This window comes from Argopecten irradians, chromosome 5 (genome assembly GCF_041381155.1).
Source record: "Argopecten irradians isolate NY chromosome 5, Ai_NY, whole genome shotgun sequence".
Classification (NCBI taxonomy): Eukaryota; Metazoa; Mollusca; class Bivalvia; order Pectinida; family Pectinidae; genus Argopecten; species Argopecten irradians.
This window is the reverse complement of record NC_091138.1, coordinates 25,313,508-25,332,862: the sequence shown is the minus strand read 5'-3', so window position 1 is coordinate 25,332,862 and position 19,355 is coordinate 25,313,508. Positions and strand designations below refer to the sequence as shown.

General features: G+C 34.7%; 1 protein-coding gene across 1 annotated transcript in view; it reads left to right on the top strand.

The window, feature by feature from the left end:
* The window catches only part of LOC138324342 (cGMP-dependent protein kinase 1-like), a 63,618-nt gene that overhangs the window by 38,491 nt on the left and 5,772 nt on the right, over window positions 1-19,355 (top strand). The window contains exons 4-15 of the mRNA XM_069269416.1: window positions 818-931; window positions 3,389-3,494; window positions 6,799-6,981; window positions 8,881-8,979; window positions 9,395-9,430; window positions 12,024-12,162; window positions 12,725-12,864; window positions 15,583-15,672; window positions 16,803-16,944; window positions 17,209-17,372; window positions 18,349-18,534; window positions 19,174-19,240. Coding sequence (XP_069125517.1) covers window positions 818-931; window positions 3,389-3,494; window positions 6,799-6,981; window positions 8,881-8,979; window positions 9,395-9,430; window positions 12,024-12,162; window positions 12,725-12,864; window positions 15,583-15,672; window positions 16,803-16,944; window positions 17,209-17,372; window positions 18,349-18,534; window positions 19,174-19,240 — 1,466 coding nt within the window. The remainder of the gene's footprint in view (window positions 1-817; window positions 932-3,388; window positions 3,495-6,798; window positions 6,982-8,880; window positions 8,980-9,394; window positions 9,431-12,023; window positions 12,163-12,724; window positions 12,865-15,582; window positions 15,673-16,802; window positions 16,945-17,208; window positions 17,373-18,348; window positions 18,535-19,173; window positions 19,241-19,355) is intronic.

The following is a 19,355-nucleotide window of genomic DNA, read 5'->3' as shown; positions in this document are numbered from 1 at the left end:
TCTACAATTTACTCTAACAAGACTTTGGACAGTGTCAAGATTTCCGGTCATATCTGAACGTCAGTAATCACCTAAAGAGACGATAATGAACGTCAACCCCATAGGATATCCATATTCATATTAATGTGGCACCTGTACAGCTGCGTACCAACGTCCATGTTAGTTTGGAGGGAGCGATTATCTTCATTGAATTCCCTCGATACCCTTTCTCCAGAATACCATGTCTATGACATCTGACATAATTTTACGTTAATGCAGTTAAGAAGATAACGACTTGTTGATTGAAACGAAGGAGACAATTGATTTGACCATCATGTATATGATTAATTTTTGACAGGTCATTTTGACCTTTTACCGTATGCTTCAGAGAAAATACCGCTCTTTTTTAATGATATATTTGTTAATGCAGCATTTTATACTTTTGAAGTTGTTCTCGTTCCGTGAAAAACGATAATCGCCAAAATAGTTTTATTTCTTTAGAAAACATGTGAAGGTAGCATATTTGATAGTATTTGATATTTGTACACGTGTATTAATCAAAACGCGTTACATAAACAAGAAAAAGGTTTAGTGATATCTGGAGGTATGCACAGTATTTAATGTGTTTTGTCTGAAAGCACATATATATGTGGTGTTCTAAATAATAAATCGACGTGTAAATAGGTAGTTTATTTTATAAAAAAATACATTAGTTTAAACAAATGGACCTCGAAAATTATAAAATTTATGTCCAATCATTTTTGAAGACCAACGGAACCACATTCTTAGTTTTATCACTGTGTATATTGCAACTTTTAATTGGTATGTTATGTTACAGATGGAGAATTGGAAGTGCTAAAAGGCTCAAAAGTACTGGGTAAAATGGTGGCCGGCCGAGCGTTTGGGGAGCTGGCTATCCTTTACAACTGTACAAGAACGGCATCCGTCCGAGGTTTGTATCATTAATATGGTGGGAACGCACGTAGATAGAGAGGATCTCCGTTATATAACGTTTTCCTTTTTGTATTATACCGTGTAATACATAGGTATAAGATTGGAATTGGTTTAGATAGGACTTACATGATGCTATATACTCTTGTCTTTTGTCATGATAAGATTTGTTGAAACTGAAACACGCAAATCGAATAATAGCAGAAGAGACACTTCTGTTGCCCATGTTTCTTGCTTACTCATTCAACATAATATTTCAAATCCACCGCCAGTCTATCAAGTAGTATGTACATTTTAGCAATTCGTCCGAAAGGAGACAAAGCAACGAAAAATACAATTGCTTATTTTCTGATATAAAGAAACTGAATCAGTCTACAGCCTTAATTCGGGTTACAAGCGGGTACCTTCACAAGTAGATGCTGAGGCGTCGGCCAGCTTAGGTAGCAGAAAAGTTACGATTAACTGACATACTTAGATATTGATAGACAGGTAGTGTCAGTAGGTGTTGACCCGTCTGTTCGAGATTATTGTTGGATTTACTAGGCGTTTCTTTGGTTGATTGACTATCAGTGGTTTTAGAAGATGTTGGTCTCCATGGTTACAGATTATAAGAGGTTTTGTTAGGGTATGACCTTTTTTGTTAGTAGACTATTAGTTGTTTAAGAAGGTGACGACTTCCTTGGTTCGAGATTATTAGTGCTTCTAGTAGGTGGTGACGTTCGTGTTTCGAGACTATTAGCAGTTTTAGAAGTGGTGACTACCTTGGTTCGAGACTATTACTAGATATATAGGTGGTGACTTCCTTATTTGGAGACTATTATTAAATTTAGTAGGTGGTGACTGCCGTGTTTGGAGACTTTTAGTAGATTTAGAAGGTGATGAATTCCAGGTTTGGAGACTTTCAGTAGATTTAGCAGGTGATGACTTCCATTTTTGGAGACTTTTAGTAAATTTAGTAGGTGATGACTTCCGGGTTTGGAGACTTTTAGTAGATTTAGTAGGTGGCGACTTCCGGGTTTTGAGACTTTTAGTAGATTTAGTAGGTGGGATGATTTCCAGGTTTTGGAGACTTCTAGTAGATTTAGTAGGTGGCGACTTCCTTTGTTCGTGACTTCCTTGGTTCGAGACTATTAGTTGTTTTAGTAAGCGGTGACTTCCTTGGTTTGTAGACAAATGTAAACTGCTACTTTAATGTAAACTGTGTGGGCGTACAATTAGCTGAAATAGGAAGATGTGGTAATAGCTTGTACATGCAGGTGTTGACCTCCTACTTGGCCGGCAAACGGTTAACTGTTATATATGGCTTATATTTAGATTGAACCTTTAGATTCTCCCATCCTTTTCTGTACAAGGTCTTGGGAGTGGGAATATCAGTTATATGGGTAGGGTTAAAAGATGTTGATACAGGGATCATGCTGATGGTATTATGATCGTATTGAGTAAAAGTCACCCCAATCTGCACCTCCTACGTATCATGGTAATAGACATGTTATTGTAATCATACCTTAATTAGGTATAACAATAGACTAAGCCATATACCAATGTTCATTACGACTAGGAAGTACAAATTTATAACAAGATCTATTGACTGAAATATATGACGAGTTACTATCGTAGTTAAACGATGATGGAACCAGTTTGAGTTAAATGTAAGATATAAGACAAGCGACAAGGAAGTGAGTATTTCATAACAAGATCTAATCACTAGAGAATAGGACAAATTGTTGTCGCTGTCAAGCGATGCTAAAACAAGTTTCTTTTTATGTACTAAGTAAAATGTTACATTATGAGACAAATTACTAGGAAGTACGTATTCCATAACAAATCTAAGACAATTCCCTTTACCAAATAACGAGCTGTTATAACAGTAAAACCATGCTTATTAGTCAAATGTATGTACCGGGTGTCCCATAAATTATGTTACACTTTCAAACTATTATAACTGTTGACATCAATGAGCAATGGAAATGTTAGAGTATGACGACATATTATCTGAAGTTTTGTTGTGTCTAACGCTAAATAATGCCTGATTTACTACAAAACATCGACACCATGATGATGTCACCACTTTTAGGATATTGACACGTTGTCGAAAACCTATGTGAAAGTATCCATTTCCTAATGCTCCCGTCCGCGGCCAGTGAAATAGTGTCTGTAGATTTACCAGAATGACAGTTCGTTATCATCAACACCAGAGGATATTGATATATTGCGAAATGCCATTAATCTGCCTTGGTCACATGGTGTTATTTCACTTTGATAAGATCATATGACCTTATTTTGATAGGCTGTTTATAATGCGATTTTGCTTACAAGCACTGTTATTAGTTGCTATTGAATGAGCGTGTTAGAACTGTTACTGTTTGAGCCCTATTCAGATGGATAGTTTGTTAACATACCAGTGTGTATTTGAAATAAAAAAAAACACTCATGAAACTATTTAATGCTTGTTTTGTAGCCCTGTCTGACGTGAAAGTATGGGTTCTGGACCGGAGAGTATTCCAGGCTATTATGATGAAAACTGGCATGCAACGACAGGAAGAAAACATTCGCTTCCTACGGAGGTGTGTTGGTATAACTCTAAAATGTGTCCTATTAATTCCCGTTTTTTTTCAACTCCAAAAAGAAACTGATATATCCATGATTTGGTGAAAAAAATAACTTATAACTCAGGGCGTGTTGTAGCTAAATTGTTTCTTGAATAATTTATTCAAATATTCGGAGAACAGAACAACAACCCGGGTATCGCACGTGACTTTGCATTTTGTATGTGTATGCTACGACATTTGCTCCGACATTTAATACCTACACGTGCGTGTCGAATCGTGACTACATACCATTTGGCGATTTGTCTTTAGAATACTAATCTATAGTCTTGTTTGTCAAAATGGGTTAAATTATGAGAACGCGAGCTGAAAGTTGGCATAAGTTTTGAACATATTTTATACATCCACATCATTAGGGTTGTGTAGATGTTCCAGATGTACCAAAGTTTTAGGGTTTGTAAATGTATCAAAGCTATAATGATGTTGACGGTATCGCTCATTAGGGTTCGTAGATGATGTTGACGGTATCGCTCATAGGTTTGGTTTGGACTAGACTATGCCACATTCATGAAGGTCTTGAATTCTAGAACAATGCACATATTTTCCAAATTATAATTTTGGATTCGAAAACAGTTATTCAAGATAAACTAAAAGATGACTATGTGTCAAATAAAAAAGCTACACATATCTGAAGTCATGTAATTGCATATATTTAATTTTTTTATCCGTTGGAAAAACATCAAAACAAGCAAAACATAACATCTGGCTGTACTTTATATTACGTGTTTATCGCGTCAAGTTTATCAATACCAAGGTCATCTAGAACACGAGAATAAATAAATTACAATATCCAATCAATTTCTAAGATGTTAATTACAATATCCAATCAATTTCTCTCGTCCGTCCTGATGTTTACGACGTCTTAACAACTAGCGTGCTCATGTAACATAGAAATCAAATATAACATAAAACATAGTTAAGTAGTACTTTGGTAGATCAAGCATTACTATGTATTCAGGGTTCAATGATTTAACAACGGAAACATGGTATTACTGTGCTAACAATGTTTATTTTTCATCATTTTACTATGGTAGATATTGTATAACCATGTCTACAGTAAGTTTATTGGAAGACGACGGGGGATATTACCATATGTAGAATTTACAAAGTGCATTAGTTAAACTACGGTATTGCATTACAATGGTTACAGAACGTGAAAAGATTAATTACAATAATTATAGCATTACCACTGTTATACAAAGTATAACTTCTGTCAGCTATATCGTAAATAGAGGATCTAACATAAGTGACTATGTGATATCAAACGAGTTCAAAAATTTGATACCCCACAAACCGTTAGGCGAGTGCGATATCAAATTATTTAACGAGTTTGATAAATTCCATATCACATAGCCACATATAACTTTTAATATTAGAGTTATAAATAAAACTTAAGATTTTGTCTCTAAATGAAACAGTAGAAGTCCGACTCTCATGTTACGTTTCCGTCTACTGAGACAATCATGCGACGTCATATATAGATTATGACGTAAAACTACATGTGATGTCACAATAATGGTTTTACACATATGTCTTACGATTTTTATGACATGGCTGGACGGGCTAGTTATGTGATAAACAGTCTTCTATGTCAGTCAATGAAGTTTAATGATACAGTTGGCGAAGTAGGCTTGTGACACGAACGAATGTATTATTCTTTAAATAATTGGAGATAATTTGACCTTATTTCAGATTGAAATATTTATGAGTAAGTTTTCTATATTGAATCTGTGTGAAGTTGGCTGAACGTACGGCATTCGACTGATGTGTTTACTTGTTGTCGAGCGGAATTTATTATATAGTAGCTCAATATAAAATGGTAGTTGACATCCTACATACTTAGCTACTACACTCAGTCAGGACACAGTACAAACGCTAGGTAACAAAGTGTGACATCCCTGTTGTTTATAACACCACAACACACAGGCACGCTCTGAAGAACGATTCTTTGCTGTTCACAACAATATGTATCCCGTACATGGCTTATCGATATAAAACCCAAGTAATGCTAAACACTAGATACTATGGTGGACACAATAGCGTTGAAGTTCGTTTTTATCCTACTTTGATATCAGAAACTACTATGTACGGTATCCATTCATATTTTGATATCACAAACTACAACAGGCAGTGATAAGTCTACTGTTTTTATTGATTTAAAGTTTACATGTAGCCAGCAAGGACGAGGTTGTCGCCGAATATCCAAAAATATCCCGAAAAATATTTCAGTCATAAAGAATCTATAATTAGATTCATATCAATCAAATTATGCCAAATACAATTACAGGTCTTCAAATTAGTAATTACACGTACACCTGCCGTAAACTATATTCCATCTAATTAAGTTTGGAGTTTTCCCCTTAAACCTTAGAAGCGATATCGATCAAATCAAATCAAATTATGTAATGTTAGGAATTTCAATTTTATGAGTTCCATCACCACAGGAGTAAAACCATGTGATGGAGAACATGTTTGTCACAGGTTATGTAATGGTAGATGTAAAAGGACTAGTTATATGGACGATTGTCTTCAGTATTAGCCTTTGATTAAAAACAATATATTCATATTTGAAAAAAAATGAAATGCACATCCAAACATGTTTTTACTTCTTCATCTATTATAATTCTGTTTTTTATGCATCGTCTTTCAGTATTTTTATAATATCACTGATATGCCTAAGAAAAACGAGACAGCTGTATATTACAGGATGATTTACTATTGTTATATAAAAGTTCGAATGCTTTGTGGCTTTCTGTTCAATCCGTCATATCATTCTAATAATACTTTAAAGTTGCAGCAGGCGACTTTGTTATGGTGTTTCCTACTCAATACACACATCATCAAATGTTATTATTACCCAAATTATATCTCCGTTTAATAAATTTAGCTGTATTTGGTATAGAGTGTGCTCCGTATATGGCAATCCAGTAGTACATCTGAGCGTTTTGAGAGTTTTTGTTGCTCGCTTGAATCTATAAATCTTGATTCAATTAACATTGTATCGGTACCCATTTGTCTACTTATAGCGACTGTTTAAGAGGTTTATGGGCTGATCAAAACAACGCTTACTGATCTGCGTTGCTTTTAGCGTTTGTTTCATCATTTACGTTAGACCATCAGAATGCACAAATGTAATATTTAAAAGAACACAGGACCTTTTGAAACAACAAAATCATTTGATACTACTTTGAAGTTTTAGGTTTCATGTTTCTAATGGATCATATAGATAGAAATATTGATTATTCACGCGTTTTATTTTCAGTGTTCCACTTTTGAAAAAACTGCCAACAGAAAAATTAGCGAAGATAGCAGATGTCTTAGAAGTGGTAAGTAGGTTGAACTATACATTTTTATCTGAAGCTTATATAGCACATGACTGTTTTAATGGCAGCCTCGCTTTGATAGCTACAGGTATTGTCATGGAAGTATATACTTATCTTACGCACGGACACTAACCTATGTCATGTCTATATGGATTGTTAGAGCGCTTCTTTTCATTTTGACTGGTAATTAGATTTATCAATATGGGGTTCATATGTGCTATAATAATTTTCCAGATGTCTTGATATCAAACGTTTTCACGATTTCGGAGGATTTTGACATGGTCATAAAAAATGAGACTTGATAAAGGAAGAAAAGAGAAACCATTTATGCTTATCCTGTTGTATAAAGCAAGACATAAAAAAAATCGTCAATATTTTTGTCATTAAAGGCTAATTAAGAGAATAAAATGCGGTTGATGAATTTTTTCCTGAATTTACAATGCTAATCCAAAGATATATTTAACGTTATGCCAAGTGTTAATGACGTATCTTTATGTTTGAATAAGAAAAAACCTGAAATGATAATGTAGCCTTTGAACTTAGACATGATATGTAGCCTTTGAACTTAGACATGATACCTTTGACTTAGACATGATACTATATAGCCTTGTGAACTTAGACATGATACTATAGCCTTGTGAACTTAGACATGATGATGTAGCATTTGAACTTAGACATGATAATGTAGCCTTGTGAACTTAGAAATGATAATGTAGCCTTTGAACTTAGACATGATAATGTAGCCTTGTGAACTTAGACATGATAATATAGCCTCGTGAACTTAGACATGATAATGTAGCCTTGTGAACTTAGACATGATAATATAGCCTTGTGAACTTAGACATGATAATATAGCCTTGTGAACTTAGACATGATATAATAGCCTTGTGAAACAGATAAGCCTTGTGAACTTAGACTTGATAATATAGCCTTGTGAACTTAGACATGATAATATAGCCTTGTGAACTTAGACATGATAATATAGCCTTGTGAACTTAGACATGATAATATAGCCTTGTGAACTTAGACATGATAATATAGCCTTGTGAACTTAGACATGATAATATAGCCTTGTGAACTTAGACATGATAATATAGCCTTGTGAACTTAGACATGATAATGTAGCCTTGTGAACTTAGACATGATAATATAGCCTTGTGAACTTAGACATGATAATATAGCCTTGTGAACTTAGACATGATAATGTAGCCTTGTGAACTTAGACAGATACATGATATATAGCTTGTAACTTAGCCTTGTATAGCCTTGAACTTAGACATGATAATGTAGCCTTGTGAACTTAGACATGATAATATAGCCTTGTGAACTTAGACATGATAATATAGCCTTGTGAACTTAGACATGATAATATAGCCTTGTGAACTTAGACATGATAATAGCCTTGTGAACTTAGACATGATAATTAGCCTTGACATGATACTTAGACATGATAATATTAGCCTTGTGAACTTAGACATGATAATATAGCCTTGTGAACTTAGACATGATAATGTAGCCTTGTGAACTTAGACATGATAATATAGCCTTGTGAACTTAGACATGATAATTAGCTTGTGATGATATCATTATAGCATGATAATGAATAGCCTTGAACTTAGACATGATAATGTAGCCTTGTGAACTTAGACATGATAATTAGCCTTTGAACTTAACATGATAATGTAGCCTTGTGAACTTAGACATGATAATATAGCCTTGTGAACTTAGACATGATAATATAGCCTTGAATGAGACATGATAATGTAGCCTTGTGAACTTAGACATGATAATGTAGCCTTTGAACTTGACATGATAGTTGAACTTAGACATGATATATAGCCTTGTACTTAATGATAATATACCTTGGAACTTAGACATGATAATTATGTGAACTTAGACATGATAATATAGCCTGTGAACTTAGACATGATAATGTAGCCTTGTGAACTTAGACATGATAATATAGCCTTGTGAACTTAGACATGATAATATAGCCTTTGAACTTAGACATGATAATATAGCCTTGTAAATGTCTGTTTTAGTTCCTTTAATAAGCTTATTGGAGACTTAAAGGAGCTTCAAGAGAAAGACTACGGCGATGAAGCACGTGGGGCACAGAGGTACGTACCATTACATTTCAGTTTTATAGAAGGGGTATTACTTGATATAAATAAACATTATTTCTTGTGTAATGTAACGTTGTCGTCTGTACCCAGGGTATTGATATTCTAAAGCATATCATCCATGTAAACAAGTATGAAATGTGATAACGTTCCTATTTCATTATTTATATGTTGTCATCTTGATTTCATCTCTCTTTGACAATAAATTAACCTGACGTCACCAATCCGTATGATTAAGTCCTGTGCGAAATTTCCTTGTCAAAATAATCAGACCTTTTCATTTTGGTGTTATTTAACTTTGCAATGTGTACGGTATATAGTCATCATCTTTGATTTTATATTGTTCATTGTTAGTGAATTGTTTATCCCAATATCAGTCATATTACCATTGTGTACCACCTATATTTGCCAGGCTCTCTGAAAATAAGAATGACTCCCAAGAACAAAGGTGTGTGTTTTGTCTTTTGTCTTGGAATGCGTTTACAATAAGCCCGTTGAATCGGAACATAGATTTGTATCAATATCTGTTCTATACTAACAAGTTCAGCTCTGGTCTAGGCCCCATATGTGCACAAGGGATTTCCCCCACCCTACACCTGTTTCCTATGCCCAGAGGTGTGCTGGCAATGACAGACTCAATGTAATACGAACGTGCATGGGTGCTTGAAATCTGTTTACTGTATAGCCTTAGTGGCACATTATTGAAATTGGAACGTCTAAATTAGCTAAAACCTGTTTCCTCTATCGATTCATTCAAATTACTTTACTCCAGACAGGCCTAGAACCTTATTATATAAAATGATTGAAAACCTACAGATTTGGTGTCAGTTTCTGCTCGAGTTGAGGTGTAGGTAGTCTGCATTCTTCGTCGAGTTAATTAATTAGTTATCTATTTCTTTTGCTGCAATGCTTTGGTCTATTTTGAGTTTCTGTCGAAATTTTCATTATTTGAAGCAAATGTTTTCTACAATATTATTATATTGGTAATGTTCTACAAGTTTCATTAAGTATATTTGTGGTACACGTTTTGACTTTAACTGATACGTAATGCATAAGATCATTTGAATATCATTACTTTCACTTTCTCATTCCGTTTTAAAGCATGCATTTAAACAATAGATGACAATCCTATCATCCTCTTCCCTTGGAATTTTGTCGTCTTCGGGTGCTAGATTAATTAAATAAATTCCTTGATCTGGGCATGGTTTGTTCTCCTTTGCATGATTCACATATGGATTCTACTATTGACTATTTCATAACACATCCGTTAATAATAAATCTAATTTACATCAATAAAACTAGCATGATTAAAACATATATAATTTAAACATTTAACCTGTCAACATACTGACATCATCAATAATCTGGATATATATAAATATGTACAAGTAGTACTACAATATATATTGAGTTTTACTATGTTAATTATTTCATCAATTTGTTTGTTTGATTAATTAACGTCCTATTAACAGCTACGGCCATGTAAGGACGGCAATTATTAGTAAACTTGATATATGAAACATAAAAAGCAAGTCAACTCAAATGATAACTTCAACAGGAAAATAAAGAAATATCCCGATGCATTTATAACACACGTTAGATACATTGATAAAACACTTTAGTTTATGTCATGTTTATGCATGCGTGCGTGCAGGACAAATCACCGAATGGCATGTTTTTGTAACGTTAGTGTACAAGACATTTAGTTCTCGCACATTTGTAAGATTGTAATTATGTTGATTAAGTATCAAAAATTACTGTAATCTGTTAATTTTCCCGAACACATGTAATTGAAGATGTAAACATAATTTTTTTGTTGCCTATACTAATATGTGGACTATCAATGTAATTATTCATTCTTATGTTGGTAAACAATCCGATGTTTGGTCGCTAATGGGGACACAGCTTTATACTATTTAAAAACCCCATATCAATTCGTATGAAACTATTTTTATTCTGTACAAAGTTATAATTTTGACAATGAAGTCTTATTAGAATTCGTATGAAACTTTTATGTTTACTCAATACAGTTGATATAAAATTACAGCTAATTTGGAAATCAGTTGACACAATGAAACATAATACTGATGCTAGCATACACGTGGTTCATTCCCACCCAATTTTAACGATCATATGTTTCGTTTTGATGTCAAGTCAAATAACATTTTTCATGTATAAGAACAAACTAGATTGAAAGAATGACTCTATATTAAATGTAGAACATTATAATGTTTTGTGTCATTTCCTCGGAATAATTCCACCTGAAACAATATTTACTAAATCTGTAATTTTAATGTGTTACCTGTGCATTTGACAACATTTCTACAAGAAACACGTGAACAATGTAATATTTAAGGCTGATTAGCTGTATATAGGTATTTTATTTATATACTATATTACGTCAATGAGGAGCTGACGGTGAACAATGACAGGTTATGTTTTTGTTATATTTTGCGTTTGCCGGTGAAATTTGAACCTACCGATTTTTTTTAATTAACGTCGGTCTACGATGTTTCCCACCGCTTTTTTATGAGTTAATCATATAACGCGACAAATAAAACATCGAACAGAAGATAATAAGCCGCAAAACTGTTTCTGATTCGCTTAAAAATCATACAGCATGGTAAATATTGAGATCTTTTGACCTTTTGTCTACCGTCAGATATTTATTAACGTAGTCTTTAATGCACATTTCAATTAGATTGTATTTAAGAAAATACAGAAACACTTACCGGTACTTTAAATTAGCGTTATTAATTACTTAACGCGAAATTAAGATTATCGCTAAAATATGCAGTTAACGGTATATTACAAACTTATGTTGTAACTTACGTAGCTCATTACACATTTGATGTGTGACCCTTTACATAAAACACGGTATTCGTATTTTTCACTCAGAAATCAAGAACTCATCTTTAAATGCATACAGTGTAATCGAAGGTATTCCTTCTCTTTCTGCATCGGTGCCAGAATATTCAATATGAAAGGTTGAATAAAACAACAGTGATATTTTATTATTTCCCATTTACTCGTTACGACAGATCGAGTGGAGGTAATGGTAGTGAGGTGCCGCTGTCACCTATGCGGGAGAAGGTGGACAAAGAATACCAAGACATACATCTTGATCATCTGGAGTTGGTGGCCACCCTAGGAATGGGAGGTTTTGGTCGAGTCGAACTGGTACGTATTTAAACATCTGTCGTATAACTAGCGCTTTGTAAACTGAATGATGGTATTCGATTTTTTTAATGAATGAACAAGATGAGAATTCTTTATGAAATGATTTATATTGCCACGATGAAGTTGAAATGTTTTAAAATCATTTGCGATTTGTGGTTTATTTTCTTCTATATTTTCAACTCATTTGTTACGGTGATACTAGCTTGGTGGATTTTCTTATCGTTTTCGTCAACAGTCAAGTGATACTAAGTATACAATAGTTAGTTTGAACTCTTTTAATGAATCCAATGAGATGGGTTTTGATAATCAAGTCATATACGCTGTATATGTTCAGAATTTCTTACACAAACGTTTATCACTAGAAGTGTTGAGTTTTAATGCAGTTAAATAGTCATAGTATGATATAGTATTCAGTTTCTGAACAAAGACATTAATCTAAACCAAAAGGTGCAAAAATACACATAAAGGTAAAAATATGTATTTGTAGTCACAGTTAGAACCTATACAAGCCCTCTTCATAATACATGCAACCTGCAATGCATTGTTTAACTTATGTCACAAGGTGCAGCTAACGACCGATAAAACCAGGACGTTTGCGCTCAAGTGCCTTAAGAAAAAGCATATAGTGGACACACGACAACAGGAGCACATCTATTCAGAAAAGAAGATTATGATGGAGTCTAACTGTGCATTCATTGCAAGGTGAGTAAATACATGTATTAAATCTATTGCTTTTTGTTTGAATTATCTGTGAAATCACGAAAGCGGAATGCATTATGCGGGATCGTCATTTACAAGTTGAATTTCATAATACGTAATTTACAAGTTCTGCGTGTAGAAATATGATATCACCATCCATCCTACTAGTGTACCTGGGATGAGTGCTGGCTACATCTCATTAACAGCCCCATTAAGTACAGACAGTATCACCTAACGTCAGTTCATTAGGTCCCAACCGATGTTAACGTTATGTTCTCGAAGTATAAACTAGATACGTGACGAATTTCGTCGATATGCTACGTAGGTTTTGTTCTTCATCTCCTATTTTATTTATTTGATATCCTTGCTGCTTCGTTGGGTATTTTTTTTAAATTATTTTTTATTTATTTCATGTGTCTTATATTGTGACACATTTATTGTTTTAAACAAGAGGTTGGACCATCGATCTGAAGCATACATCAATATGTATTTGTCTCTTGGTTTATCAATCACTTCTTTTCAAAATTCAAATCTTACTTTTTATACGGATTATATCATTAAGAAACTGCAAACGGATGACAAACCAACTGTTGTTTCATTCGATATAAAATGGGCTAGCCACATAATGACTGCAACGTAGTGAGTGATATTGATATACATTTCAGTATCCTTTTGACTATAACATGACAACATTTCAACATATGGGCAATATAGATCAGTGAGTTAGAATTTTTTCTGATTCATTTTTCAGTTTTTTAATCATGACAATTTTTCGTATTTATTCATTGAAAATAATAAAGAAATAGATCTATAAAATTGACTGCCCGTTCAACCGGATTTAACCATAGATTAACAACCACTTTACCTGTTAAGGTTCCCACCTTTACTTCCTTTCATATTAATGTCCTGTTGTTTGTATATAGAATGTTATACATTTAGGCTTATCTTTATTTTGGAACCTTCTGAATAAAATGTAAATATCAATGTATTGTCATTAGATGAGGTATATATATCAGTACATGTTCCAATAGCATCCATTTAATCTATTAGATACATGTTAATTACAATGTCTATTTCCTTCATTTTCCTGGATAAATAATGTAGTTGTCAACCATCCTTCCAAGCCAGCCTCCACAATCGAAAGATAGGATGCCGGATATAGCCGCTTATAGTGTGAGAACTGTGCTTTATATAAAATAGTGATAATTTGTATATCCGGATACATGTGAATCTAAATCGGTGGTCAGGTAGGAGGCTTTACCCACAGGAACTTCCAATCCGGGATTGTCTCGTGTCATTGGCCCGAGTGTTTCCTTCTTCCATTTATCATTTACCAATGTTTAATTAAAACCAAACGTTAAATTTTCCGATTATTTATTTGAGAACTTTTGCAAAATCAGTTAAAAATCTAGGCTATAAGATGGTTCCTATGTGTTGAACTGAATTGACTAACGGAGGCCTTACTTGGCTTAGTAGGTCTGCTGCCAGCTATCCAGTAAATCTTTCAAATTGAAAATATATGAAAATATAAGCGCCCTTCTTGCGATTGGAAGCAGGACTTCTTCTACAAAGTCTTCACCTTGCCAACTAATCGTGCACAAGTTGAATTTGTAAAGTTATTTCACAGTTGGGTCATGCTTATTAACAAAAAACAAAACAAAACATTATAATTGTTTGAAGTTTAGTTTGACCATTATTACACCAATTGGATTTTACTTAAGTTTGAAAATCATAGGTTATCTTTAAGGCCAAATCAAAATCGAAATAGACCATCAACGTTCAAATTTTACCCTTTCTCTCATAAATCATCGACACCAGTTGACAAAAATTCCATTTTACATTACTCTTTAAAATTGTTATTCTATTATTTTTGTCGAATACGGATTTGCCTTGTAGTCAGTTTCTTGACTGTATAATATAACCACCCTACTGTATAGTCTGTTGCTCAGTGATCGCCGACACTGTTCATTCGTCTCCGTTTGTTGAAAGATTTTTAACGAACTGTTAATTAGTCACTGAAGACTAATTTTTTCCTGTCTGGCTTTCTGTGTTATTTTTATCTCTGTGTAAGTGTTCATAACGTTTGTCCCAGAGGGATGAACAATAGTTGGTGTCCTCACACGAGTGCTTCATTAGTACAGTAAGCCGCTTACGATGACTTATACATGTACCTCAGCATTGTTACCAGGAGGAACCCGCACAGCACATGTTACCCCAGACATACTGATACAAGTAGTCATGTATGCACGAATGGAGATGTCATTATTGAATCAAATACGTTGGTCAGCAAGAGGTCATGCTATTTGTATTTATTTGTATGACTATATACTTATTAGATATTTTGCTGACAACGCATGCTTGATGTTATAAAAAATCTGCAACGTATATTGTTTGTTGACAGTATACAAGTATTAAGCTTATTCGTATATTGTTTGTTGACAGTATACAGGTATTAAGCTTATTCGTATATTGTTTGTTGACAGTATACAAGTATTAAGGTTATTGAGCGTTTAACCTTTTGCGTGATGAATAATTGATTTTTAACCGAAGCAATAGCACGATACAAATCATGTATATGGTAAATATTTTACACTTACATTAAACTATGATTTATTTGTTAGATACCTACCGTTTGATATTGTTTTTTGCAGATATATTGCATACCTTACTAAAAACGCTTTACCCTATTCTGATGTTTGTATGTAAATTGATATGTTGTAGGATGTACAAAACATTTAAAGACAAGAAATACGTGTACATGCTGATGGAGGCGTGTTTAGGAGGGGAGCTCTGGACTATACTACGGGACAGGTATAGACACATCTAACATTGCCTATGAGATACCGCACGTGCTCACGTGCGTGTTAAGATAATATATACTCAAGTAATAAGTTTAAATGATAGCTTGAGTGAAACAGTTGTAGCATCAACCATCTGTCCTGGATGAAACACAAGGTTACACTGACTCATCTAGTCCATATAAATGTAATGTTGATTTGTATCTATTATGTATCATTCTTGATTAAAGCATGCTATGTTTGTGCAATGAATGACAGCCAGGTAACATACATCATTTCATCCTCATTTAAAAGCCACAACCTGTGATTATTTGACTGTTGTCTTGAAATATAAATCTGCGCTGGCGGCATACTTGGTGTTGTTGTGGTGTACTTGTGGGGTATGTCATGTGGAGTTCAAGCTGGGGACATTTAGATTATCTTGATTTCGAAATAACCACAAATAATCGCAAATAAAAATCTCACAATAAGTCTGCCATTATTTCGCAGTTATTGGGCAATGGTTTGCATTCATTAGAAGGATGCTGGAATACTGCATACTATTTAATTTTCGCGTATACAATATGTTGCGTCATTGTTATTGAAAAAAAACAGATCCGCGAATACATAAAGTCGCTAGAGTTCTACCAAAGTCTCTTACTTGCACCAATTTATTAATAAATACGTTTTATACAATCATTTTCCAAACATTTGAATTCGCGTTCGAGCTTTCGCTAAATTACGCGATTTGTACCTCGCGAGAATAAAGAAGTTTACAGTAGTTATAACGGTGCATATTTTGTTTTATTTTAGATTTTAATAAGTAATAATAAGTTTTACAATACATTTTGCACTTAATTGATAGCCAAACGTTAGTTTCTCACCAACGAACGACTCGACTATCCATTAGTTTCATGTTAAGTTATCAATGATGAACACGATTCTGTTATTGTCTGAGGTAAATTTTGCTTGCATATCCCCTTTGTTATGATAACTATTTCTAATCACATGCAAGCATGCATATGCCATTTTATGTATTTAAATTGTCTAAATTTGGTATAAGATGGAATTTTATATTGTTCAAGTATCGCAATCAAATATATCGTGTGATCCTTTCACTGCTTATTTCGTTGATTAGTGTATCGTATGCCTTTTTGATGACAGAGGGTACTTTGATGATGCGACAGCGAGATTCTGTGTGGCCTGCGTTGTGGAAGCTTTCCATTTCCTACACGACCGTGGAATTATCTATCGGGATCTGAAACCGGAGAATTTACTGCTGGACTCTACAGGAATCGTCAAACTGGTAATTATAACGGGATCTAAGTAATTCTGTAACATAGCAAATGAAAGGGAATGATGCGATATGCATTGTTTTCTAAATCAGAGAAGGGGCATCCGTTGAACGTTTGCAAATATGACTGGGGTCAGTGTGCGGTCAAAACATGCTATCTCAGGTGTTAAATGAAAATGCGACTCAATTATCTCTACCAATTACTGATACAAATTTGTGGAGAAATCGACACGTCTCACTACCGATAGTAAACAGTCCTTTCACAAATTCGTATAGGTTGACTTCGGATTTGCCAAGAGGATGAGTCCCGGCCGGAAGACGTGGACTTTCTGTGGTACGCCGGAGTACGTTGCTCCTGAAATCATCCTGAACAAAGGTCACGACCGAGCGGCAGATTACTGGTCTCTTGGAATACTCATGTTTGAACTACTTACCGGCAGGTTAGTGACATATAGTTAGTATCCATTGTATATTTAGTGCGTGGAAGGGTGTCTGAATCCTTGGGAGACTAAAGTATATACTTGTCTGACTCCTTGGCGGAATGCAGTATATTCATGTATGACTCCTTGGGGGACTGCGGTATATACTTGTCTGACTCCTTGGGGGACTGCGATATATACTTGTCTGATTCCTTGGGGGACTGCGGTATATACTTGTCTGACTCCTTGGGGGACTGTGGTATATACTTGTCTGACTCCTTGGGGGACTGCGGTATACACTTGTCTGACTCCTTGGGGGACTGCGGTATTTACTTGTCTGGCTCCTTGGGGGACTGCGGTATACACTTGTCTGACTCCTTGGGAGAATGCGGTATACACTTGTCTGACTCCTTGGGAGACTGCGGTATATACTTGTCTGACATCTTGGGGGACTGCGGTATACACTTGTCTGACTCCTTGGGAAACTGCGGTATATACTTGTCTGACTCCTTGAGGGACTGCGGTATACATTTGTCTGACTCCTTGGGGGACTGCGGTATACACTTGTCTGACTCCTTGGGGGACTGCGATATACATTTGTCTGACTCCTTGGGGACTGCAATATACACTTGTCTGACTCCTTGAGGGACTGCGGTATACATTTGTCCGACTCCTTGGGGACTGCGGTATACACTTGTCTGACTCCTTTGGGACTGCGGTATACATTTGTCTGACTCCCTGGGGACTACGATATACACTTGTCAGACTCCTTTGGGGACTGCGATATACACTTGTCTGACTCTTTGGAGGAATGCGGTATAGACTTGTCTGGTCAATTTCAAACGCAAACTTTGAATGACATGAAGACTCCAGAAATACTACAGGGGGATTATTAGTCTAATTATGATGATAATAAAAGATGATGTGTTTCCAAACACTCCTCTCTGATTTCATTTGACGTCAATGCCTTTACTTTTCTGGATTTTTTTATTTTCAGTCCACCATTCGCTGGCACGGATCCAATGAAGACATATAACATCATTCTAAAAGGCATTGACTCGATAGAAATACCTCGTAAGATAAGCAAGATAGCGAATGTTCTCATCAAAAAGCTATGCAAAGACAATCCTGCTGAGAGACTCGGTTACGGCAAGAATGGTATTATGGAGATAAAGAAACATAAGTAAGTTTTTATTACCATTTTTCAACGCTATCTTCGGATGTGATCAAATTACTATATATCAGTGTTAATCAAATTCTTATTTGCTTCAATCATGATCAGCATACATTTTATCTTGTCTCCCTGATTGCGAAGAAAAATCGAATTATTTGCATGTCTTCGTATATGGCAGCACTTCCGGCTGTCTGTCTCATGAAACGCTATTTGTATCTTCATTTAATTGAAGCTTCAATCAAGTATGGAATTCGAGATCACTTTAAATTGGTATGTCATAAATAAATTGCGTGTGTGTGTCCATCGGTATAGATTTTATGTAGCCTACACAATCAGGGTTTCTAATCCTGAACTGACATCTATTTAAGGCTCTCCGTAATTTGTTTTGTAACGTACATCGTGGTTTGATTTAAATCATGGATACTTAAATGAGTAATACCACACAAGAGTACCATTTACCTGCTTTTACAGTTAAATACTAGAGCAGTGCTACATAACTATATATCTATGTTTTAGGAGGCTTTGGTATATTCTCTACACATTGAACGTATGGCAGGCCGTCCTTAAATGACTCTTGCCGTTACCATGTTTCAAACGTTAACCTAATTATCTAAAACAAACGTAAATAAATACTCTTTGTTTTGCCAGGTGGTTCCAGGGATTTGACTGGGACGGTTTAAACAGTAGAAAAATACTGCCATCTATCATTCCAAAGGTAGGACTTATTCAAACTTCACTAAGCCACTTTAAGTTCGTCATTGAACCTTACTGTTCTTGATATCTTTTTTGAGAGGTTAAGAATATATATTAATACTGGTTTGAAAGTTTTC